The 24,821-nt window shown below is 54.0% G+C and overlaps 1 protein-coding gene across 1 annotated transcript; it reads right to left on the bottom strand.

Annotated features, from left to right (window-relative positions):
* Positions 1–2,313: 2,313 nt before the first annotated feature.
* SHISA8 (shisa family member 8) lies at positions 2,314–23,856 on the bottom strand. The gene is made up of 4 exons (XM_075919565.2): positions 22,743–23,856; positions 7,947–8,074; positions 3,994–4,146; positions 2,314–2,866 (listed from the first exon to the last, which is right to left on the bottom strand). The coding sequence occupies exons 1-4, from the start codon at positions 23,303–23,305 to the stop codon at positions 2,484–2,486; spliced, it is 1,227 nt and encodes a 408-aa protein (XP_075775680.1). The 5' UTR covers positions 23,306–23,856; the 3' UTR covers positions 2,314–2,483.
* Between the last annotated feature and the right edge of the window lie 965 nt (positions 23,857–24,821).

The raw sequence follows: 24,821 nt of genomic DNA, 5'->3' as shown, positions 1-24,821 counted from the left end.
AAATAACAGTGGGGCTGTAGCACTCAGTGGAGCCCACAGCCACCATGGGCCCGGAGGCAAGGGGTGTGTGTGGGGGGGCGGTTCAGCGCCCTTGGAAGAGGTGGAGCCGAAGGTGGAAGGGGCCGAGCTGAGGGGAGTTAGCTCTCAGCACCGCCCAGACTGGGGTGAGACCCCCCCCAACCCTCAGAGCCACGTGGAGGGGCGCTATGGCGGCTATTCACAGGGGCCTGGGGCTGGCTGTTGCTGCAATAGCAGCGGCAGCAGCCAGGAGCTCCAGGATCCTTTGAATCTCCAGGGCTTGGGGCAATTGCCCCTTTGTCCAGCCCGGCAGCACCCCCCAGCCCTGCTAGTGAGCTGTTTGGCAGCTGGGGGAGGGGCTTAGGTGAGGGCAGTGAGCAACTAGTGGCAGGCGGGCAGGGACCTCGAGGGAGGCGAAGGAGCAGGCTTGGAGCACCCTGATGGAAAAATAAAGCACCTGTGTGTGTGGGCCCTGGCTGCACTGCACATCAGCGCCGCCCCCCTCCCACCTGGGCTTGTGGGAACGCCGCAGGGCTCTGCCCTGGGACAATGGCATAAGCCTGTATGGGGCATGGCCCCCATAGGCCAAGCCTGGAGGGTTGGGATCTTGCTCCCACGCCCATGCTGTCAAGGGGAGGCCAGCTTTTCCATGCCTCGGAGGGCAGCTTGAGCCCTGTGGATCCAGTCCCATAGGGCTGGGCAGCCTGCGAGGAGCAGGGGAGCTGTAACACAGGAAGCTGGTGTGTGGAATAACAGCTGGTAGGGGAGTGACAGAAGCCCCACAAGCCCAGCAGCTCCAGCCCTCTGCAGCACGGGCCTAGTGGAAGCCCAGCTTGGCACGGCTCAGCTTGGAAACGGGCCATGGGTAGGGTTGCCAGGTGTCCCGTAGTGACCCGGACAGTCCAGTATTTTCACCTGTCTGGTAAAAAAAATTCAGAAAATACCGGACACATAAAATGTCAGGTATTTTCTGGTTTTTTCCTGGCCCGGAGGCGAAATTCCCAGGTGCTCACTGGGTTCTGCAGGGGAGCTGTCTGGCCCAGAGCAGGGAGGCAAGATGACAGATGGCTGCCAGCAGTCTGTTAGGGCCAAAAAGCCTCAAAAGCATTTCTTAAAGGGGCCACACTGTTTTTTTTATTTTGGTCTCCCCCATTCTTCCTCAACAGAATTTTTTCCCCAGTGGGGTTTTTTTTGGGGGGGGAAAGGGAGGGGGGTTGCGTTTGGTATTTTTGGTTAAACCATCTGGCAACCCTAGCTATGGGGCCTGCTCTGGCACCTGTAGCAGGGAATATGGCCAGGCCTGGGCACAGGGGAATGACTCAACATTGAGTGTAAAGCAGTGAAGTACATGGTGCTTATGGCCATCACACCCAGCAACAGACCCTGCTCTGCAGCCACAGCCCCACCCTTTAGCCACACACGCAGCCTGCTTAGCTGTCCGTCACTGCAGCAGTGACACTCAGGTCCTAGAGCTGGGTAGCTGCAGCCAGACAGGCTACATGGAGCATGTGATGCAGCCAAGCCATAGACGAGCCCATCCACTGAGGCAGCTTTTCAGTCCCTTTACGACATGTGCCCCATCCGCTGCCTCCTGAACTTCTAAACCTGCCACTCAGCCTTGCCCTGCTGGCTGACGCGTCCCATTGAGACTGAAAATACACAAACCCTTCTGCCACTGGAGCCAGCAGACACTGTTTACCTAGGCCCTATGTTTTGCTAGTCTGCAGCCACCAGGGGCCGCCCTGTGCCCACCTACTGTCCCACTGCCCTGGCCCGCGGGAGCGAGTTGCTACTGGAATTGCAGGGTTAGTTAGCCTATCACTGGAGACATTCAAAAATGGATATAAAAAACAAAAAAATCCCCAAGTCCACTCAGCGATAGTGAGCTGAGCAGACAGCAAAGGGAAACATGTAAAACTCCTTGTGAGCCCTTGACAGCTGCCTTTGTCAGATTATTTATACTGGCATGAGTTGTGGTTGTGTGCCCTTGTTTAAAACCCACGTGGCGGGAAAGAAGGAGGGGATGGGCTACATATGCAAACCCAATGGGCCTTAATGGCTATTGCAATTGCTTGTCTCTCATCTCCCACCAGTTGTCCTTCCCGTTAGAGGGTCCATTCCCCCTCACCAGCTGGGCTCAGACGTCCCCTGGTGCCTGTCAACATCGACCATTCTGCTACAAGTGTGATGTGCTAGACAGGTGAACTGGAAACAACAGCCGTGCATCAATCACAGGGCAACATGCATGCCTGTTTCACCATGCACGGTAGCCGAGTACTCGCAAGAGGTGCGGGCACCTGTCCTGGTGGATATTCCCCCACCCTCCTCGCACCTCCTGCCACCCAGCCTAGTGCCACCAGCTATGATGGGGAAGTACCTCTGATACTTCGCTAGCAGGTGGCCTGAGCTGGCAAGACCGCCAGCCCCAGAGGCTGTGGGGACATAAAAGGAAAAGAAGATTCTTTTTAGACAGTGACCTCAGTCTTGCTATTGGTGGAGAAGGGCCGTGGGGACTGGACATAGTGGGTGGGTGTCTGACTGAAGACCTCCGGCAGCTTCTCAACGCTGAACTGGCGCTTGTTGGCATAGACCTGTCGACGGACATCAGGGGGGTGGTGATGGCTGGGGTCCCAGCCTCCCTTGAAGGCAGGGCTGGACACCAGTGGGTGGGCGTTGGTTTTCACCACTTTGGCCTTCTGCCCAGGTGTAGCCAAGCCAACCAAAGGGCAACCGTCGTGCAGGGGAGGCATGTCCTTCTGATGCAGCCCCATGGGCGGGAAGGACAGAGTGCCCGGCGGAGGCATGTCCACCATGGGAAACCGCTTGTAGAATTCTTCAGGTGCGCTCTCTGTAGGGGAAAAATTGAACAAAATGCAGAAAGTCAGATAAACAGGGGGAACCTCCCCTCTCCCCACCCACCTCTACAGAAACCTTCCACTTCTCTGCTGGCCAGGATGGCTCTTCTCTGTGCATGTCCCTGCCTCCCCCCAACATGGGCTTTAACTCTGCTATGCAGAAAGGAACCGTGGCGATCTCAATTCCTGGTGATCTCAATTTCATGAATACAGCCACTTCCTGCTTTAAGCCCCAGGTTTTGCTGAAGCCTGTGCTGAACCCCCACATGAGCTAAGCTTTGCTTGAACTCAGCACATGCTGTACTTGCAGCCCCTGCCTCTCTCCACCTGCCTGCAGAACAGCCACAGCTGACAGCTGCCCTGCTCTCCCTGACAGTGCCAGTGGTGGGAGTCCTGTTTCCTTCCCTCTGGCCATGGTGGGGGGCGGGGAGGAGGGGGTGTCACAGGCCAGGAAAGACAACGCCTTCTCTGGTGCTGCTGCTGACCTGCCACTGGACAACAGGGCTGCCGTGCACCCCATGCCTGAGAAGTGAGAACCCCACCACCTCCTTCACTCCAGCCCCCAACCCCGACGGTCCCTGCTGCTCACCGCATCCCTCCTGCTGGGGGACAGGGGAGTGAGGAGTGGCCCAGAGAGCAGGTGGACTAAGGAGGCTTGGGCAGGATCTGGTGGCTCAGGGGGAGGAGGAAGCTTCAGGGTGGGAGGAGCTGTTGCATGGGGAGACTGCTGCTGGGCCCAGCACGGGGGCCAGCCCGGCTCTGGGGCTATCCTGACACGTGTGGAGGTTGCTGGACAGTGCTCAGGAGTGAGGGTAGCGGAGGCTCGGTCTGGTGCTGGGAAGGGTGGGAGGTCAGGGGAGCCAGCTGGGCTCCTCCAATCTGGGCTTTTCCTTTTAAGGGGAGGGTGAAGGGTTCAGGGCTCTGCCATGTGGGGGCGGGCTAGCAGGGGTCTGTCCGCCACCTGTGCATCTCGTGTTTGGGTAATCACAGTCACTGCTCTCCTGGGATGGCAGTAGTGCAGTCAGCACTGCGTGGGGGAAGAGAGGAGCTGAAGCAACAGAAGAAGCGGCACCGACTAGTGACGCGGCCCTGTCTGGGCCCACGATGCGGCAGCACGTACCTACAGCCTTGAGTGTGGCATATTTGGCGTAGTCCGGCGCTTGGTGGGGCATGGTGCTCGTCATCTGCAGGCGGTTGCTATGGGAATGTGGCAGGCCAACCTGGGGGGCGCTGGGGGTGCTGACCACAGCAGCGTTATTCAAGTGCATATTGTCTGGAAATGTAAAGAGAGATGCCAGGAGTAAGTTGAGAAAAAACAAAAACAAAATGGGACCAACCTTGTTGAGCAAAAAACAACAAAAAACTCACTGCGCCTTTAAATATCCCCGTGCTACCCACCCCTCACCCCCACCAGCCGCGGCAGGGGCAGAATGTCCCCACCGCCCTTCCGTCCAAGAAAAAATAGACAATTCTGGACATTTTACATGTCCGGTATTTTCTTTTTTTTTTTAACCAGACAGAGGCAGTGAAAACCGGACTGTCTGGGCAAAAACCAGACACCTGGCAACCCTAGCTAGGAGAGAAGGCTTAAGGGCTCTGAGCATCAGCATTTAAGGCCAGAAAGGACCATTAGGTCATCTGGCCTGTCCTCCTGGCTGTCGCAGCTCATTCAGCTTCACCCATTGCCCCAGTACTGAGACCAGGAACTTGTGCGTGGCTGCAGCACAGCTTCCAGAAAGGCCTCCAGCCTTGCTTTGAAGGCAGCAAGAGCCTGAGACTTGACTTTTCCCCTTTTCTACAGCCGGGGCCATCCCTAGGAGGATGCAGGGCCTAGGACAACCCCCTGGGCCCTGGCCCCCACCCTCCCTCTTCCTGCCCCTGCTCCACCCCCTCTATCCAAATTGCATGCCTTCCCCCAAGGCCACTCCCCTGAGCGACATGACCTGGGGGGATTACAGGGGACCTGGCACATGCAGCCGGGGTCCTCCCCCTGCATTCACCATAGCAGCAGGAAGTGCAGTGACCTGGCCCTGCCACTCTGCTACCCCAAGCCCAGGGCTCAGCTGCGTTGCTCCGTGGCTCCCGCTACCGCTGGTAAGTGCAGAGGTGGGCTTGACCCCTGCTGCTGGTACCAGGCCCCCCAGGAATCCTCCAGTCCACCTTGGGCTCCATGGGGCTCCCCAAAGCAAGGGACCCAGGGCAGCTGCACCAAACCATCCTACGGATGGGATGGCTCTGTCTCCAGCAGATTAAAGAGCCTGGGAGCACCCAGTGTGCTCTCCACAGGGAGGTGCCTGTACAGTGTACACTGATCCAGTCACATCTCCATTGTAAGCTACGCAGATAGGAACTCTTTAAGTCGCCCACTGCAAGGCATCTCCCCGCCCCCATTTAATCCTTGTCTGTTGCTCTTTTCTGCACCTTCTCCAATTTTTCACCATCCTTTCAAAGCTAACTGGTTGTGATATGCCACTGTCAGGCTCACCAGGGACAGACACAGAAGTAAAATCACCTCCCCCATGTATACGCCCAAGAAGCATAACAGTCTTTTTTGTCATGGCATCGCAACAGGAGCTCATGTGGCATCACTGGGCCACTCTGACCCCTTTTCCGGGTCCCTGATTTCCAGGATGCAGTGTCTGGCCTGCATTCCTTAGTCTTAGTTAGGGACATTTGCATTTAGCAGCATAAAAAAGCATTTTAATGTTAGAAACCCACTCCTCCCCCATTCTGGCCATCAGACTTGGATCCTTCCTTCCCTCAGCATCCCCGCACCACAGTCTCCCCTGGGTCTGCCCAGAGCAAGCTGACAGCTGTGCTGAGAGCAACCATCACCCCACGGCTACTGGAACTGGCTGCCTCGGTGGATGGATCCGGAACTTTCCATGGCTGGGTCTCTTGTCCCCAGGTCAGGAGAGGCCAAAAGCCTTTTGTGACCAACAGCTGTTTGGGGGTTGGCTCAAAGGGCGAGTTCCAATTCCAATGGGACACCCACAGCCCTGACACCACTATTCCTGTGTGCACTAACTGGCCGAGAGCCCCAAGGCCGAATGGCTCCAGGAGTTGACCTCCTGGCATGCCTAGTAATGGTCCCTGGGTGCCAGGCTTGATGTGGGCGCAAAGCTAGGAGAGAGGCTGCCTGTTCAGACTTCAGTCTCCAGGGCTTTTGGTTGGGTGACAGTGGCAACTTCAGATCAAAGAGTTTCTGTACCAATACCCCTTGTCCCCTTTAATGCGGGACACGTGCCACCAGGAAACAAAAGAGAAAACAGCCTCCCCCTCTTCCCCGAGACGGGACAGAGCTGAGCTAAACTAAAAGCCTCGATGACTTGACGGGAGGTCATTCACCAGCACTGGAACTAGCTCCAGCTGTGAAGGGGGAATCCCAGCCACCCCTGGTCTAGGAGGATGAGCTGCAGAACAGATCCCATCCCAGAAACACTCTAGCCGATGCTGGATGCTGCCCTGCAGCCATTTCTTCAAAGCTGCGCAGCCTAGCTTTAAACAACACAAGCAATGGGCCTTTCCCAGCACTGCCCCCTCCCTCCATGGGACTATTCCACAAGCACACAAACCCCACAGTTTTCCTCCCTCCTCCATGCTCCCACCCGCTGGTCTGGGTGCAGCTCATGCCCCCCGCCTGGGGGCTCCTGTAGCTTGTCCTAGCTGGATGACTGCACTGCGCTCTGACCTGTGAGCCGCAAACAACATGCTGGCTGCTGCCAGTGCAAATGTCACTTCCTATCTTTCATATAAGCAAGCAGGGAATTGTCAGCCCAGAGGGGGAGACCTCCCCCAGAGGCTGCATGGGCAGGCAGCGGAGGAGATGGGGAAGGGGGCACACATGCAATTTATGCAAGTCTCTAATGCTGCTACCCCACGGCAGAGGCGGCTGCAGCCACCACGTATCCAAATGTGGATGTGGACGCATTGGAGAGGGTCCAGCAGAGGGCAACCAAAATGATTAGGGGGCTGGAGCACATGACCTATGAGGAGAGGCTGAGGGATTTGGGTCTGTTTAATCAGCAGAAGACAAGAGTGAGGGGGGATTTGATAGCAGCCTTCAACTTCCTGAAGGGAGGTTCCAGAGAGGATGGAGAGAGGCTGTTCTCAGTAGTGACGGGTGGCAGAACAAGGAGCAATGGGCTCAAGTTGCAGTGGGGGAGGTCTAGGCTGAACATTAGGAAGAACTATTTCACGAGGAGGGTGGTGAAGCACTGGAACAGGTTACCTAGGGAGGTGGTGGAATCTCCAGACCAAGAGGTTTTTAAGTTCTGGTTGGTCCTGCTTTGGGCAGGGGGCTGGACTTGATGACCGCCCCGAGGTCTCTTCCAGGATTCTATGATTCAAATCAGTGTCGTTTCACCTGCTCCAGCTAATATTGGTGGAGACTGTCCCAGAACCAGGAGCAGAACCATCAGGGAGCCCCCACCCTCCTGATTCTCAAGGGACCCCTTGCCCAGAGCCCCTGCACCAGCCATAAGCAGCAGATACAGGGCGGGTAGAGAGGCTCTTCCAGTTTCCCCAGGGACTGTGGACAAAAAGCAGTTCCAGGGGCCCCAGTGGGCAATCTGATCTTTCAAAGAGGAAGGAATTCCCCATTTGAGCATAGGGCTCTGGCGAACGAATTGCCAAGAGCTGTATCCCCCACTCCCTGGTGCCCTCAGAGCTGCGCATTAGCAGTGTCCAAGCACACTGGATTGACATTAGCAGATGAGAGCGCCTGCCCTACTCACCGTGACCTGCACTTTGGCTGTTGGCGCTCTCTTGCCCTGGAGCCCACAGCAGGTCGTAGCTCCCCGTGGGTGCTGGGCTGCCTTCCATACTCCACTTCAAACAGGAAATGACACAAGCAAGGGACCCACTCGCATTCGGCAACTGGCAGACACCCCAGTTTCCCTGCAAACTGCTCTCCTTGGTTTGCTCCACTCAGAGCTCCCCAGCTTTCCTCTTGCCCCCCTCTAGCCCCATTCACAGAAATAGGAAGAGACCCAGAGGCCCCCTGCTGCCCACACACCGGGCCCTGCCCAGCACAGGTGGGACTGTGAGGGGGACGGTAGATGATGCTCTTACCTGTGCCATTTCTGGGGGAGCCCCTGGCATGGCCATCATTTAGCTGGACCTGGATGCTGCCCAGGTGGCCATCAGTCATGTGGTCAGAGGGGCCATGGCCCGGCTGCTTCAGCAAGTCTGTGAGTGTTCTGGAGAAGGCACAAAGGAAAGCAGCAAATCAGCGTCGTGTGAGGGACGTCTTCCCACCTCGGGGCTGTTGACACAGACTCTGCCAATGCACCTTGGTTCAGAGCCAGAGGGCAGGTTTACCCTTCACATGCTGCATTGGCACAGCTGCACTGCTCTAGGCTTTAGCAAAGATGCTCTATGCCTGTGGTGGGCAACCTGCAGCCTGCGAGCCACATGCATGGGAGGGAGTCCCGCACTTCCTGCTCCTCCTCCTCCCTCCCAGCTCTTTCGGAGCACCACAGGTTGCCTGATTTGCGCTCCGTTCCTGCTCCTCCCCATCCCTCCCAGAGCTGGAACACCATGAATTAGCTAGTCGCAGCTGTTCAAGCTCTGGGAGGTAGGGAGAGGAGCAGGGACAGAGCACAAATCAGGTGATTCATGGTGCTCCCAAAGTGCTGGGAGGAGTGGGAAGTGCAGGGCTCCCGTGCCCCAGTGCGAGAGAGGCACGTGGCGGGGGTAGGCCGGGGCTCTGCAGGTGGAGTCCCAATGGGACACAGGCTGCCGTGGCCCACTGAGATGAAGGAGGGCCATTCGTGCCACTCACTCCCTATTCTTGGTTGCCCACCGCTGTTCTATGCTGATGGGGGAGAGCTCTCCTGTTGGCATAGTTAATCCACCTCCCCAAGAGGTTGGCAGAACACGCTCTCCGCCGACACAGTGCTGCCTGCATCCGCACTGAGGTCAGTATGTCTACGCTGCTGGGGGGGAAACGTGGGGGGGGGGGAGGGGTTCACACCCCTGAGTGATGTAGTTATTCCTAAACAACTCTGTAGCATACAACTGTCCATAGAAATCCTGGTTAGTCCAGCCTAGGGCTCAATACAGCCCTGCCAATGCACCTCCTCCACTCCAGCCTATAGAACCCACTGCTATTCCAGTGCTGGGCCACTGCATGGGTCTCCCAGTGCCTCTCACACAGCTGCATGGCTTGCCAGTCCTGCACAGCGGTGGCCAAACCAACCAAACATCAGGGTGGATCTGCAATGTGGCCAAATACCAAACTCACCTGCCAGCCAAGGTAGGATCTGAACTCTGTGCTAGCCAAGGCTAGGCAGAAAGGCGGTGCCCCATGTCACCCTGCCCTCCCAGCATGTTTAGACTTGGAGCCTGATCCACATCCTCTTGAAAAGCACGGACATTGTGGCAGAGGTGTAGCGAGGGTGTTATGCGCCCGGAGGGCGAGGCCCCGAACGTGGCATATGGCTGAGCCCAACCCTGGGAAGAGGGGGGGAACTAACCCACCGGTGGAGATGGAGGAAGGTTGTCTGGGGGCGGAGAGGAGGCTCCGTCGGTGGTGGCAGGCGGAGGAGGAGCAGGCAAGTCAAGGGATGACAGGGCGAGCGGAAGGGGGCTAATTTGGTGCCCGCCCCCCAGCGTGGTATCCAGGGGAAACTGCCCTTCCCAGCCCCCCCTCGCTATGCCACTGCATTGCGGGGCACTTTGTCAGTGGTACACGGGAGGCACCTACCACCTGGTTGTTGCTAAAGTTAAAGGGGTGGGAGGGCAGGAGAATTAACTGGTGAAACCTTTGTGTTGTGACCCATTTGCATGAATAGATACAACTAAAGACACAAGGCTTGCCAAAGACTAAGGGGAATACAGCATCTCAAGGGTGTCAAACCAGTGAGGGAGTAGAGTTTGGTGTGAACCAAAGGCGTGTAACTAGGAGTAATGGGATGAAACAGAGGAGGAAAATGCAGAGTGAATAACAGGGCTTGTTTCCCAAGAGACAGAACTACGGGGCTGCGCAATTGTCTGCAAAGGGAATTGCTAACAACCCCAGCACTTGAGTCGTTTCAAATGGAAATGGAGAAAGGCCTCGAGAAGAGACTGTAGGGAAAGAGCCGGCATCAGCAGGGATGTGGATAAGCCAGATGTGACCGTTCTTGGATAGTCTGTCCATTTTTTAAATAATCCCTTTATTAACAACAACATTAAACAACATTACTCCAGCATAATTTGTTTAACATTCATGTCTAAAGACATCCCAGAAATTCCATGGTGCATGGAAGCTCCCAGAGCAATGTATATGCTCAGAAACCAGAACAGCCGTGAACAGCAAGTCCCGGGATCAGATTCCCATGGTGCTATTTGCATGAAAATTGGCATTAAAACCAAGCCCGCAAGAACAGGCCATGCCAGGAACACCCAGCAGATTTTTTTTCTGCCTCCAATCTCCTGTGATCTTTCTCTCTCTCTCTCTCTCTTTGTCTCTCTCTCTCTCTCATACACACTCTCTCTCTCTCTCTCTCTCACACACACACACACATCTCTTTCTGAACACAGACTCACTTCTTTTACACCATATTTATCACATATTCCATGATTCTGTCCTGTCTTCTCCGGAGAGACATCAGTCTGCTGTGAGTGGACCCAATCATTGGATCACACCTGCTCCTAAGCCAGTCAGGTCTGGGCAGATCCTGGGCACTGGTCCTGGCTCTGGGTTTCTCAGACACACTTCCAGGTACAGACCTCCCTCCCATTTGCTATCCTTCCTAGTGAAGGAGACTCTACAGCCCAGCCACCTTAGACCCTAGAACCAGTGCCCCCGCTCCCTTGAGTCCACTCTTCTAGCCTTCCACCTTGCTGTGAGGGTTCTGAGCTTCTTGATTAACCCTTTCAGGGACAACATGACAAGCAAGCAAAAAAGCATTAATGAGTTACAGAGTTTTGCAAAATAAGAGTTCTGAGACATACCCCTCCCAAGGCTGCTCTCCCCCTTTCTGTGAGGCCAAGGTCTGGGCAGCATCTCAGGCCAGGCAGAGGGTTTTCTGTCTTCTCTCTCTCTGGCTGGTTTCTTGGCATATGGCACTGGATAGCTCCCCCTTAGAGAAATCATTCCCCTTGTGCCCAGGTTCCAAGGCTTAGAAACTCTAGCCCCTTCCCCTTCTGTGTAGAGGGCTTGTGTTCCATGTGGATGGCTAAGAGTTGAGAGACAGAGTCAATGACTCTAGTCTGTTTTGCGATGGCTTCTTATTCGCAGTCTTTCAGCAAGGCCCTCCCGCACTGCTCCTGGTCGGGGCAGTGTTTGGGATGCGGCATCATAACCTGGCCCTAAACTAGGTCAGACATGGGTCAGCTCCTAAAACAAAAAGGATATTCACCCATATTTCTAACATCCTGGCCTGGCATTCAGAATGCTGAATGTGAAAGTAGGGCTGGATTCTCTGAGGCCAGTATCTTTGTCATTGTGCCGGATCCCAGTGTGGAATATGGAAGGGCTGTTCCAAGGAACTTTATGTCTTACTCCAGCTCCTGTCAGCAACTGGTAAACATCGTAAGGAATTCTAGTAGAAGCTGTTGGAGACAGTGCTCAGAAAGCACATGCCAGAGGGCGATCATCTTGCATCATTCTCTGAGAAGCTGCATCAATTCAGATCTTGGGCGCTTTGTTAATCTCAGGATATTTCAATACTGGTCGTTCAATGGCAACCTTTGTTTAATTCCCCCCATTTTTCTTTTGCCAGCCATTGCTGTGCCAGTCAGTATAGGCTGTGTCTAGACTGGCAAGTTTTTCAGCTTGCCAGCTGTCTACACTGGCTGCTTGAATTTCCGCAAGAACACAAACTTCCTACTGTCTGAAATCAGTGCTTCTTGCGGAAATACTATGCTGCTCCCGTTTGAACAAAAGTCCTTTTGCACAAAACTTTTGCGCAAAAGGGCCAGTGTAGACAGCTCAGATTTGTTTTGCGCAAAAAAGCCCCGATTGCGAAAATGGCGATCGGGGCTTTTTTGCGGAAAAGCGCGTCTAGATTGGCACGGATGATTTTCCGCAAAAAGTACTTTTGCGGAAAAGCGTCCGTGCCAATCTAGATGCTCTTTTCCGCAAATGCTTTTAACGGAAAACTTTTCCATTAAAAACATTTGCGGAAAACCATGCCAGTCTAGACGTAGCCTGTTAGTCTCCAAGAGCATTCTGCATGGGGCACTTACTGGTGACAAATGAGGGATCATTTGCTTAGTTAGACTAACACAGCCATGAATCTCCATAACAGTGCTCCTTGATTGTGGGTCTTTTCATGTGCACAATTAGCTCCACCTTTCTTGGGTCCAGTCATTGTTGTTGAGTCCATGTTCTACATAACTGCCCTCCCTCAGCCTGACCTGACATTTGTTCCTGTTTGATTCTGGCATGCTGCAGAGCAGTCTGCAGTCAGCCAGGGAGGTGTAGATTATTTTGTATCCAAATCAGTAGACAATCAACAATAATTACTTCCACCCCATCCAAATCCCCAAAGATCTAGGACAGGAGGCATTAGTACAGCTCTGATGCTGGGGCAATCCAAACTGAAGTAGCTTGAGCCGTCATGCTCTCTCCTCCCCCCCCCCCAAGGAGGGTTTTCATTTATAGTAATCGATTCACATTCCTTCCCACTGTGTCCTCCCACTGAAAAGACTAATTTTTCACCTTTGTGCAGTCATAATTACTAGTCCATTTCAGCAGGCTGGAAATTGGTGGGGTGGGCTTTTATCTTTTGTCTCAGTGAGAGCAGTGGAAGGCCCTCACTGTCACTGAACATCGTATTACATAGACACTGACATTGTGGGTGCTCCAGGACTGGAACAGCCATGAGAAAAAATGATCAAGTGCTCAGCACCCACCAGCAGCCAAACTCCTCCCTCAGACCCTCTCACCCCCTCTCAGCCTCACAGATCTACTTCTTCCTCTCCCTGCCAGTGCCTCCTGCTGCCACGGAACAGTTAATTTGCAGCATTCAGAGGCTCTGGGAGGTAGCAGAAGAAGTGATGGGTTTGGGGGAAGAAGGGATGGAGCAGGGGCTGGGAGGTCAAGGGCCCCCCTGGCTAGAGCCAAAGTCAATGCCTATGCATACTATCTGCGACAATTGGCTGGTTCTGCCTGTATCAGCACTCAAATGGGCCGGTTGCATTAGACAGTTCAATGTTATTTCACCTACATTTTCTTGGGCCTCTTTGTGAAGACTGGTAATTCTTTATATGTAACATTTCCCATTGAAATAAAAGAAACATCAATACCAGCAACCCAAAGCAACCAATGGTTTTGATTTTCAACCAATGGTACATATATCCCTGGGAGCACACAGAAGTTTTCTGGCGGGGGGGGTGGGGGGGGGAGACCTCAAGTCATTTAGATATTGGCCTCATTTTACAACAGGCTGCATCAAAGCACTAGCATAGTCAGTGCAAACTAAAATGTCATAGCCAATGCCTTGTTTATACTGCTCTTTGTACTATACACTGAAATGTAAGTACAATATTTATATTCCAATTGATTTATGCTACAATTATATGGTAGAAAGGAGAAAGTCAGCAGTAGTGAGGTGGTGACACTCTGTATTTGTTGGAAGCAAGTCGTTTTATGTGAGGTGAAACCTGGGGTACACAAAACTCCTGAAAGGGGTACAGTCAACTGCAGAGGTTGAGAGCCATTGCTCTAGAGCAGTCCCCCAATAAACCTATGTGTCTGCTAGTGTAACACAGGGGAGAGGGTCATTAGCAGGAGGGCTTGAGCACAGAACCTCTGGAGCTTAATGCACAAACTTCTATTGCTTGAGCCAAGCCCCAGGGCTGCTAAGCTTGTAACAGGTACAGGCTATCAATCTTTATGGGCCTGACCATGGAGTGGGCATGTCTGACACAGGCGAGACCTCTGACACCAACAGGTCAATGTGAACAGACCAAACAATCGTGCATGACCACCAATGAGCATGTGCAAACATTCATGAGCCTCCCTCCAATGACAGAGTGGCATGAGCACCCCTGTGGTTGTTAGCAAGCCAGAACATTTGTCAAGAGTGGCAATCGTTAGGACTGTGACGTTGCTGCTAGACTATGATTAGTATTCTAGTTGCAAGCAGAGGTCTGTTGTAATTACTGGGCCTACAACCTGACCCTATTTGTGAGCTCAGCTGTAAAAAGTGTGTGGAAATTCCTAAAATGTCAGAATAACCTATCACAACATGCTGCTAATGGGAAAAGATTGGAAGGGCAGGCAGAACAACAGGTGCACACAGGCATGGAAGTGCTATAGAATTGGTCCAAATAAAAAGGCTTATTAATGTAACTCAAGAGCAGTGTTAAGATCATGCCTGGTAAACAAGAAAGTGTGAATCCAGAAATCAATTAACAAAACTGGTGTGTCAGACATGTCAGAATAACTGGTGAACAAAATAAAGGGGAGAGGGGCTATTTCACCCATTACTCCTTTTTTGGATTTTGAAAGAAAGAGACTTTGGGACTTCACCACCACTACCAGCTCCAGCTGAATCCCAAACACCACCTGGTTAAAAAGGGACCAGAGACCAGCCGTGACAGGCCTGGCCCATCTCAGCTAATTTCTCTTTGCTCCCAAAAGGACAGTTCGTACCATCTTTGACACCATCTCAGAAACTGTCACGCAAGGTGGGGGTCCTTGCCAGGGCGCTCACCAGCAGAAGAGAAAGGGAATAAGGGATGCCGTTAAAACAAAAGCCTAACTTAAGGATTTTCATTTCAGATGCTTTCAACTGTTTTTCTCTCTTTTCTGTATCATCAATAAAATGGGAAAAAAAATCATAAATGGGTTTGCCATAGTACTAAGCAAGGGAACGTCTGTGTACCCCAAACTTTGCTTACCACTCTGTTAGTGTTAGACCGTAACTTAGTGAAGTTTGGCCCATTCAATCCATCTAAATCAGGGGTGGGGAACCTAAGGCCTGGGGGCCAGATGCAGCTCCCAGCTTGCCTGGACCTGGCCTTTGAGACTCCGGGATCCCCACCCAGCATTGGGGAACCTGTGCTAGCACTCCGGCCCCACCTCCCACTCCTCGGGGCTGGAACACACAAAATCTACTAGCCTGCCCCCCCCCCCCCCCCCAAGCTCTAGTGTGCGAGGTGGAATGTGGGTCGTGTCTACTTCTGTCAGGAGCCCGGTCAGTGAGGGTTTGGGTTGTTTTGTTTTTTGTTTTTGCTTCTCACTTGTGTGCAGCCCCTGACTGATTTTTCTGTGGGTCAGTGGCCCCCGACCACACCCCTGATCTAAATGAACACAAGAGGCCCCACCATGATCAGGTACTTAAATACCTTGCAAGGGAACATCCACACTTTGAACTGGAGCTGAAACATCCAGCTGGGGTAGACGTGCGCATGCTGGGTCTGACTGAGCTAGCAAGCTTAAAAGAGAAACCCAGCTGCAGAGACATGGGCTGGCTGCCCCGAGGGCAGCTCCACCTGGGATCTTAGGTACTTCTGAGGCAGTTGCACTGTCCGGACGCTCATGGCCACGCTTCTAGTGTTAGCATGCTAGGCTAGCTTGCTCAGCGCTTGCACACATGTGGCTAACCGGCCTGGTGCTCTCTGAGAGAGCCCCTGCTCCAAAGAGCTTATAATTGAAGAGCTGTAAAGGGAAGCAGATTTGCCCCAGGTCCCATTGTTGATCATTACCTGAGCCAGACCCAGGTCTCCTGAGGAGCTTATCCACTGCCTGCCAAATTTCACGAGGAAGCCTCTCTACCAGACAAACAGGTCCCTTCTCTGAGGCAACAGCACTGGTGCACAACAGGAAACGTGCTGTGAGGGCTGGTCGAAGACATCGGGACTTGGCCACAATTCACTTAAAGACGGATGGAATTCCTGCCACTGTGGCAACATCTACACTGTAGCCTTCTTCTGATAAAGCTTATGCAAATGAAGCACGGAGTGGAATATTGCCACGCTTCATTTGCATAATTAATTAGCAGCTGTTTTTGCGCAAGAGGCTTGTGCGCAAAAAGGAGCTGTGTAGACGGCTCCTTTTGACGCAAAAACCCTCTCTTGCGCAAGAGCCGTTCTTCCTAATTTTTTTCAGGAAGAACGGCTCTTGCACAAAACCGACTGCTAATTAATTACGCAAATGAAGCGCAGTGATATTCCACTCCGCGCTTCATTTGCATAAGCTTTTCCAGAAGAAGGCTACAGTGTAGACGTAGCCTGTGAGAAAGTCCACCCTAGAACCATTGTGTCAGTCTGAGGCCAGCCTGATTGGCCAGCCTGGTTTGCAGCCAGAACATGTAGCGCAGGGTATGGAGCGCCACCAGCCGCCCTCTGGATATTCTGTGACCCTGGGTGTTTGTGGCGAGCACAAGCCCACTGTAACCAGGGCCTGCTGCATGCAAATCGAGACAGGGCCTGCCCGCTCCCTCTTCAGCATGTGGGATTGAAAGACTTTTGCTGCAGCTCTTCACCCAGGAGCTTGATTCTCCTCTCACCTAAGTGCAGATCACCTGGAACACCACAGAAGCGACTGCACTGTAAAACAAGAGCAGGAGGCAGGTCGGGCTCCCTTTGGCAAAGGGCTGCTGTGTGCCTGGAGTAGGACTAAAGAGGGAGCCATGGGTAGCCTCCACCTCTAGCCTGCGGTGTGGGGTGCAGGAGAGAACGCCTGCACGGACATGCTGAGCGTGCTGCTGATGGCTTTCACAGTGGCTGCTTCCAACTGCCTCTCCAGAAAGGGCTACTCGCAATCTCTGCTAAGTATAAGCCGCATGATTGTTGTCACAATTGCAATTGTGTCTCCTAGAATCTCTTCAGACCCATGGGCTGCGCTTTGCTTTCTGCGCGCAGTGCTGGCCCCGTTGTACCAGAGGAGTCATGACGGGGACACATTTTGACACCAAGGCTATTGCAAGTCAGCTCCCTCCACATGGAGGGATCTCTGAAACCAGGGCAGACCCCCGTGCCAACCATCTGTATCACCTACCGCTGCACGCCCCCTCTCCTGGGCCAGGCAGATTTACGCCTCCAGTGCTATCTTCTCCCTCCGGTGCTGTCCTGTTAGAAGCTATCTGTCTGGGGACTGGCAACCAGCTTCAACGTCTCATGCTGCTGGGGTTGCTGGCCTGGACCATCAGGCCTCCTGGATTTGTCAGTGTTGCATTACTGCTTCTGTGCTTGCACTCCCCTCTCCTGCCGCTGCACATACACCTCCAGTGCATTTCTGTGGCGAATGCCTGGGGGTGGGGGGATATCTACTCCCTGCTATTAACACAGTAGAAGTGCAGCTCTTCTCTTTCCATGATAGTTTGTGTCAAAGGAAACCATCAGGATCATAGACGCTGTATTTCGCAACACACTAGATAGTGCGTACTTACGCTACTGCCCTCTGCTGGAGGGCGTCAGAACCCCTCAAGTGTGTGTCATAGAGCCTATGCTGCTAACAGAGATAGTCTTTTAGCTCACATGGTAGGAGCCTGTGCTTTAGGAGCTAGAGAGTGTGAGTTCTGCACCTGCTTCTGCTGTAAAGTTCAGAAAGACCATGGTGCTCAACACAGCTAGAGCCATTATGTGCTATGGTAGGTAGCCAGAGATTAGTTCCCATACGCAAGATGGGCTGATGTGGGGATCCTACTTTTGTCACATGGAAGAAGTGCAAAGGCATGCAAGAAAAACCTGCCTTTTCCCACTCCATATGCTTGTGTCCAAAAATATGCAGCTTCTGGGGAAGAGATCTGTTCAGTGATGACCCACATATTTCAAAGTACCATCCCGTGTGACTGAAATGTGTGTTTATGGGGAGCTGGACCCCGAGGGGGAGCAGAATACATTACCGGCTCTGTCAAGCAGGGAACGCTGTGACTTGTGCTAGCAAAAGGGGAAAAAAACTGAACACTCAGATACAGAATCCAGGCTACAAGTAAAAAAAATAAGTTCCCTTTGATTGAGACAATCTGCCAAGAAGACAGGCCATACGTTAACCCCCAGATGGCAAGAAATACAATCAATGGAACCCAACCACACATGTCCTGAAGAAATATCTGATGGTTCTCATTATGGGTCTTGGAAGATGTGGCTCCCAACAGTTGGCAAAGCTTTTAGGATACTGGTGTATCTGCATATCACTGCTAAGCGCTCCCAGCTTCGTAGAAATGCTCTCTCGACTCTCTCTTCCTGTTAGACACACAGAAGGTGGGAAATTACCCCCCTCCCTGATGTCATTTGACTAACCACAGCCCCAGGGGCATGGACAGGGGCAGGCAAGGGAAAAGCATGTTGCTGAGATTCCAGCAGCTGGATCTGGCAGCGGATAGCTCCTGGGGATCTTGCGGATGAAGCTGGTAGGGCACCGACCGAGTCCAATTCAAGGGTGTAGATAGGCACAACTGAGAGGGAGCTCACATTGCTGGCCATACAGCAAACAGAGCCAATGCCCACCAGATAGTCTCCCCCCATTGGTTTTCCCACTGGGGGGAGGTTAGACGATCCCCCTTAACCATACATGAATTGTTCATGCCCCACCCAGCCACACAACCCCTCCCATTGCAGAAAAGGCAACAGGCCTTCTCCATACGCCCCAGTGGAGCTGAGAGAGATGCGTTATGACAGGAGTAATCGCAGCATCCCTGGGGATGCAGCGTTCTTCCTCCAGTTGTCCCAGCCAGGCAAACGAGTGCGCGCAACACACGTGCGCACACCCGCACTCAGAGGCCCCCACGCACCCAGACTGCAAGGGCTCCCTCAGGGGAGAAGGCCAGTTGCAGCGAGCCCGTGGCAGGGGAGCTGGAGCGGAGGGAGGCTGGTGCGGGTATGTGTGTATGGTGGATTCTGTAGATTTGGCAGGGAAAAGAGGAACAGCGAGGAGCTGGGAGGGGGAAGACACAAAAGACTGGGGTTCATTGCAGAGATGCACTAAGGGTGAACTGGATCTGGAGTCACCAAAATGTTAGGCCAGACAGGCCAGTCAAACCCTCCTAGTACTGCCTGCTTCGGGGTGGACAACACTTGGCTTCCTCGTTAGCCCTCTGCCACAGTCAGGCAACCCTCGCTCAGCAGGCAGCTAGCTGCTACCAATCCCTTGGACATGGCCCTGTTGTTTGCTACACTTGGGGCTGAGCGTGTCCCCTCTGAGCACAGGGCTGACGTCCGTCCGGAGAATCTTGCCTTCATTTGTTCCTGTCATCGCCTCCTCAGCGCTCCCTCCTCCAGTCCTTTTGTCTCCTCCCCTGAGCTGCAGCTGCCTCTCCAGGGATTCTGTAATCACCCTGCCACCCACCCCAGCCTGCTCTGCTACACCCATCACGCCCAGCTGCTGGGCTGAGTCAGCTCTTGGGGAGGGGCGGAGCTTTCCTGTCAGTGACTGGCAGGAGGCGGGGCTTCTCTCAGTGCTGACTCAGGGGCTGTCAGCCATGGGGGAGCAGGGGCTGCTCCTGGTTTGGAGGCTGAACACGGGGCATTTAGTTTCTACAAAATTGTATAACAAAGCAAGGGGGAGGGGTGACAAGGCCCCAGATACTGCAGTACTAAGGGGCAGCAATCACAGCTGCTCTCCTGATCATGATCTGTCCTGGTCAGTCATCTCTTCAAGCGCTGCCTTTTTACTAGAGTCCCTAACTCAGCCCCCTACCAGGGATTTGCCACCAGCTCTAGCCTCCCTAGCCAATAAAATGCAAACTGAGAACATGCCCCTCACCGGTTAGAAACTCAGCCAGGCGCTTGATAGATTCAGGTTTCTAAGCTTCTCTCCCTTTGTCCTCACCCTTTCCCCCCTGTAGCCTTCTGTCTACACCTGGCCCCATCTCTCTTGCCCTGTCATCCAATGTAAGTATCATACCACTTCCTTACTTCTGCACAACTGCCACTTTCTGCTACCAAGAGCTCTGGCACCAGCCAGCAGGCGTCAGGAGAGAGATGCCCTGGCAGAGCTGTGGTTGGGGCATGACAGGGGAAGGCTGGGCTAGCAGGCGGTACAGGTGAGGAGTGAAGGACGCTGGCAGGGCTCTGAGTGGAACCTCCAAGCCTGGCTTGGGGGGGGGGGGCTGCAGTGGGGCAGGGCTGAGCCGCATTGGCAGAGCTCTGCATGTGAACCCTGCACCCTGCTGGGCTCCAGCTGCTCTGATTAGCACCTTACTCTGCCGCGCATTAGACTTGCTAAAAAAAAAAAAAAAGGAAGCTAGATTGAAAAGAGAAGCTGCAAAAGTGTAAAACCAACAAATCTGTGTCAATTGTGCTGCTACTGCTGCCACCTTTCCTCTCTCCCCAGCGCGCTCTCCGGCCTGACCCCCAGTTCCCTGCTACTCCAGTCAGCTCTGTCTTGCACCATCCTCTGCTGTTCCAGTGGGGGGCCCGCTGCAGCACTTGACAGACAGTCCCTATCAGCTGTGTAATAGCCTAGAAGACAACTCACCACATGGGACATTGTCTAGGGTCTTGGAACTCACCACCCTGGTGACAAAGCCGGGGCCGAGACGGATCAGTAGCAAGAAACAAGAGTCCCAATTTCCTTTTCATTCCAAAGTGCTGCACAGAATGAGTGTTTGGGGATCACTAAGCGTCCAGAAGGTGCAGCCATCTCTGGGGTCGATGCCACAGCCACGCTCACCCACCAGAATAATCCAGCCAAGCTGCAGGCTGGGTAAATGAGCATCATCCCCTCCACTGACATTTGAGAAGGACTTTGGGAGGAGCAGTGCAGTTGCCTAGGGTGGATTTGACTGAGGTGCCACTTTTAACCCCTGGACTCTTGCCAAAAGTGCCGTGGGACCTTTAAAGACCACATGCCTGCCCCTGAGATGGGTGTACCCTGAAGCCAGTGGAGGATCCGACCCTCACAAGCAATCAAGGCAGCATTTGCAGGCTTCTCCCGAGAGCCAGCACCTGCTCCGAAATCTCAGGGCAAGGCTGTTCAGAGTGTGCCTGAGGGGGGAATACACCGAATGGCACCACACACCTGCATCGGGTCACGCGCCACATGGCAATTCTGGACACAGCACAACACACCGGCCAGCTTGAGAGACCTGGTGCCCGGAAGTCATGACTTTACTACGGAGTTTGGTTCGAGTTGCTCTCCCTGGCTGCAGCTCCTTAGCAGCTCTCGCCCCGCCTGCCACTCAACAGGACCCAGTGGAGCAGCTGGTCACAGGCGCAAGGCTGTGAGATCCCCCAGGCTGTGTGTGCAGATGGGCAACACACTGCCGCCCTTAGTATTTTCCCCACTACGCACCTCACTGGCTGTCCCCCCTCTACTCTCCAGGCACACTAGTGTCAAGTGTTAGGCAAGGTCTCATGTTCTCCTGTCCGGCCACAGGAGGAAGAAATGGGGAGACACTGGCATTTCAAAGAGCTGGCCTTTCAGGTGCATTTGTCTTCCTCTTCTAGCCCCACCCCACACCTAGTTACACACACACGCGCGCTGCCTTTCACCATGGACAAGCCCCTGCAGCCCCCACTGCCTCCCCCAGCAGAACACTGCCAGCAAGGGAACGGGCTTTGTTGGGCCTTTGGAGGCCAACGTGGGGGCGGCAGAAAGGAATGGCTGAGGGGTGACACACTTCAGCCAGGAGCCGGGACTGAACCTTCCCTTGCGGGGGGAGGGGGTGTAACGTTCCCTGAGGGGGCGAGGGAGGCTGAGTGCAGAGTTAATAATAGAGGAAACGTCCCCACAACACAATAAAAAGCGAATAGAGGGCCCCCTCCTCAAGCTGCGCAGGGCCCTGAGCAATTGCTTAGTCTGCCTCTGCTTCGCGCCCGCTCTGGGAACACGACAGGAACATTTATTTGAAGTCGAGAACTGACATGTGAAGTGAGCAGGCACCAGAGAAGAAAAGAGCGAGAAGTCGTACCACAGGGCGGGACGGACAGACAGACAGCAATGCAGAGAAGATGAGAGAGTCGGTGAAGGAAGTGGCAGGGTTGGGGGGGAATCCTGTAACTCTCCCTCCCCCCTTGCTCGCAAGTTCAGCCCCTTGTACTTGCTGGACAAAAGAGAAGAGACGGAGATTGAGAAGAGTCCCAGCCTGCAGTCCTAATCCCTCTCCCCCACCCGGCCCTTCAGCCTGCCCCCTCCTGTCACAAGCCCAGTAGCAAAACTGTCCTGCTGGAGAGGGAGGTGTCCTGCCTGAACTTTCTCCCCACAGCACGATCAAAACCAGCCTGGGCAGCATTTGTAGCCCAGCTTCCCGAGGGTCATGTAGTAAACACCCCGATGCGTGTGCACACACAGATGCTTGCACACACCCCTTTGACAGGACAGAAAAGGAATGCAGCTGCTCCGTGAGCTCCCTCCCAAAGCAGGACTCTGTGAAAGCCGAGACATTCATTGTAAGTAATCACCCTGCATAGAAGCCAATTGTGAAATGCCCCCAAACAGATGGCAAAACTATGAGCCTGACACTTAGAATCACAGAAATCCGGGTTGGAGGAGACCCATTAGAGTAGAACATGTCTAGTCCATACCCTGAGGGCTATTCCCCGAAGAATGTCCTCCTAGCCTCTCTTAAATGACCCAAGTAATGGGTCTTCCACACCCCCCACTCCTCGTGGGGGGCTAGTTCATAACCCAGTACATTCACTGGTAGGAAAGGGCTCCTGATCTCCTGTCTGAATTTCCCTTTGCCCAGCTTTACCCGGCCACTCAGATTTCTACCCGCTTGCCTCATTCCTCTCCCTCCTCTGTGTTTCAGACACCTGGCTGCCCCATAGATTTGCTTCTCACAGTTCAGAGCCAAAATCAAGGAAGGTTTGAGGGATGGTAGGTCACTGTGGGGAGTCTGGGCTGGACTGGGTCTTGCCCTCTGGACAGGAAGGTAAAAACACAGCCAAGAGGGGAAGACTAGAAGTATCATCTACCCGCTGTGGAGGGAAACTGAGGGAGGAGGGACAGAGAGAGAGGAAAGGAAGGGGTGAGGTCCCTTTTACCTGGACATGGTCATCTCTGTTGGGGGGCTCCGTGATTTTTCCAGGCCCAGCTTGGTGAAGATGCCCACCAGCACCATGATGGCCACCACGCCGCAAATGATATATACAATCATGTTGGTCTTGTCCCGGGTAGGATCCTCAGGGGTCTCATCCACCCGGGCTGGTGGCTGGCCTGTGTTGACCCAGTTGGGGGTGTCATAATTGGAGCATCCACTTTGGTCCAGCCGCCCATGCTTGAACTGGCAGCAGAAACGGTACCCACAGGTCCCGCAGCAGTACCGGTAGATCCCTGAGTTGCAATTGAAGGGAGGGTCCCATTGCCCCATGACATCGTAGTAGCCACGGCACCGGTCACCTCCTGGTACAGCCTCAGTGGGAGCCACCACAGTGTCCTCCAAGGTGGGACTCCAGCTGGTACTGCCATTGCTCTCCATCTGTCCCTCCAGCTCAGGATCCTGGGTGCTGGGAGCCCTGGTCCAAACCCACCCCGGGTCCAACAGAACCAGGCAACAGAATGCGAAGACATAACCCCGTTCCATCCGGGTGCTGCTCCCGCTCGCCATGGCAGTTGTCTTGTCACTGGGGACGAAGGCCGGTTAGCTCCTCGCCCGCCTCCTGAGAGGGGAAAAGCCCCTCTCCGCCGGAGACGCAGCAAGGAGAGTGTTCAGAAATACCCAGCCAGATGCGAGGACACAAGCTGCATCGCTCCGTCTGCCCGTGGGAAAAGACGAGTCGCCCCCTCCTCACTAAACAGCTCCCCCTCGAGCTAACCCCACTACTAGAACAAGCCACCGGCTGAGCCAAGGGCTCGGGGTGGGATGGAAGGGTGAGGGAAGGAAAAGAGGAGGAGAGGAAAATACTAACGATAAAAAACAGTATGGGGGTATCAGTCTCACATCAGAGCAACCCCTGAAATTCCTAGTGACAGCCCGGGTGCAAGGAGCTGGGAGATGCAAACGCCCCTCTGCTCCTCGTCCTTTAGGAGTGAATGTTGTATCTTTGTCGTGTCCGTCGAAAGGCTGCCCTGGAAACAGCGAGGACTGTTCCCATCTCGGCTGCTCGAGGCTGGGAGAGGATCCTGGAGGCAGCTAGCGCGGCTCTGTCTCTCTCTCCCCCTTCCTCCGAGACACTGAGCTTTCTGAAAACACACACACACACGCACACACACACACCCCTTCACACCAGAGAGGGAGGGAGCGAGGGAGAGAGCAGCCCAGAGAGCAGGCAGGAGACAGAGAAAGGGGAAAGAGGGAGAAATAGCCCTTATTCCTTTCCAAACCGAGCGCGCTCCTGCTCCACAATTGTCTGACAGATACCAAAGGAAACCAGGGAAGAACCTTAGCCAAGTCCTCTAGCACATCTACTGTCCTCTGTGCAGAGCCTTGGCGGGCAGCCAGAGCCAGGCTGTCACCGGGCCAGGGAGGGTACAAGAGGACACTAGCGGCTCCTTATTGACTATCCACAGGCACCAATGCACAAGTTGCACGTACAAGACACACACACACACACACACACACACACACACACACATGTCCAGGGTGGGACAGATTGAAAGAACAGGGCTCCACGCCCCTCTCTCTCTCTCTCTCATTTCTCTCTCTCTCATTTCTCTGGCAAAGGAAGCATTGCCACCCCTCAAGGGCCCACTGCAGTTATAGCCCCATCCCTGCAGTGCTCTGATTTTAGGCAATACTGTGTGGGACCGTTACTGGAGTGCGTCTCCTAAGGCACAGAGAATGCCCATCCAGTGCTGTCACCGTCCCCCTTATCCCTCCCACCTGAAGTTACACCTTCCACAGCGGAGGGGCCGGTGGACACTCAGACGGCTAATAGAGTGTTTACAAAACTAACCCTTCAGTACCAGCTTCTGCAGCTCTGACTCAGGCACAGCTGCTTGGGAGGTGTTTTATCAGAGAAAGGCTTCACAGGATCAGCACGTCCCCCCAGCCTTGCCCAGACGGCCGGTCATCAAACGGGGTGTCTGACATTAGGCTCTCACCTAAAGGCACCTCAGGAAGTGGGCTGCTGGCCAGGCTTTCCAAGCACCCAATGAAGTGCTGATTTCTGGGTGGTTAGGAC

Source organism: Pelodiscus sinensis, chromosome 1 (genome assembly GCF_052426305.1).
Source record: "Pelodiscus sinensis isolate ZL-2025 chromosome 1, ASM5242630v1, whole genome shotgun sequence".
Lineage (NCBI taxonomy): Eukaryota > Metazoa > Chordata > Testudines > Trionychidae > Pelodiscus > Pelodiscus sinensis.
The sequence above is the reverse complement of the archived record's forward strand: the minus strand, read 5'-3'. Positions and strand labels throughout refer to the sequence as shown.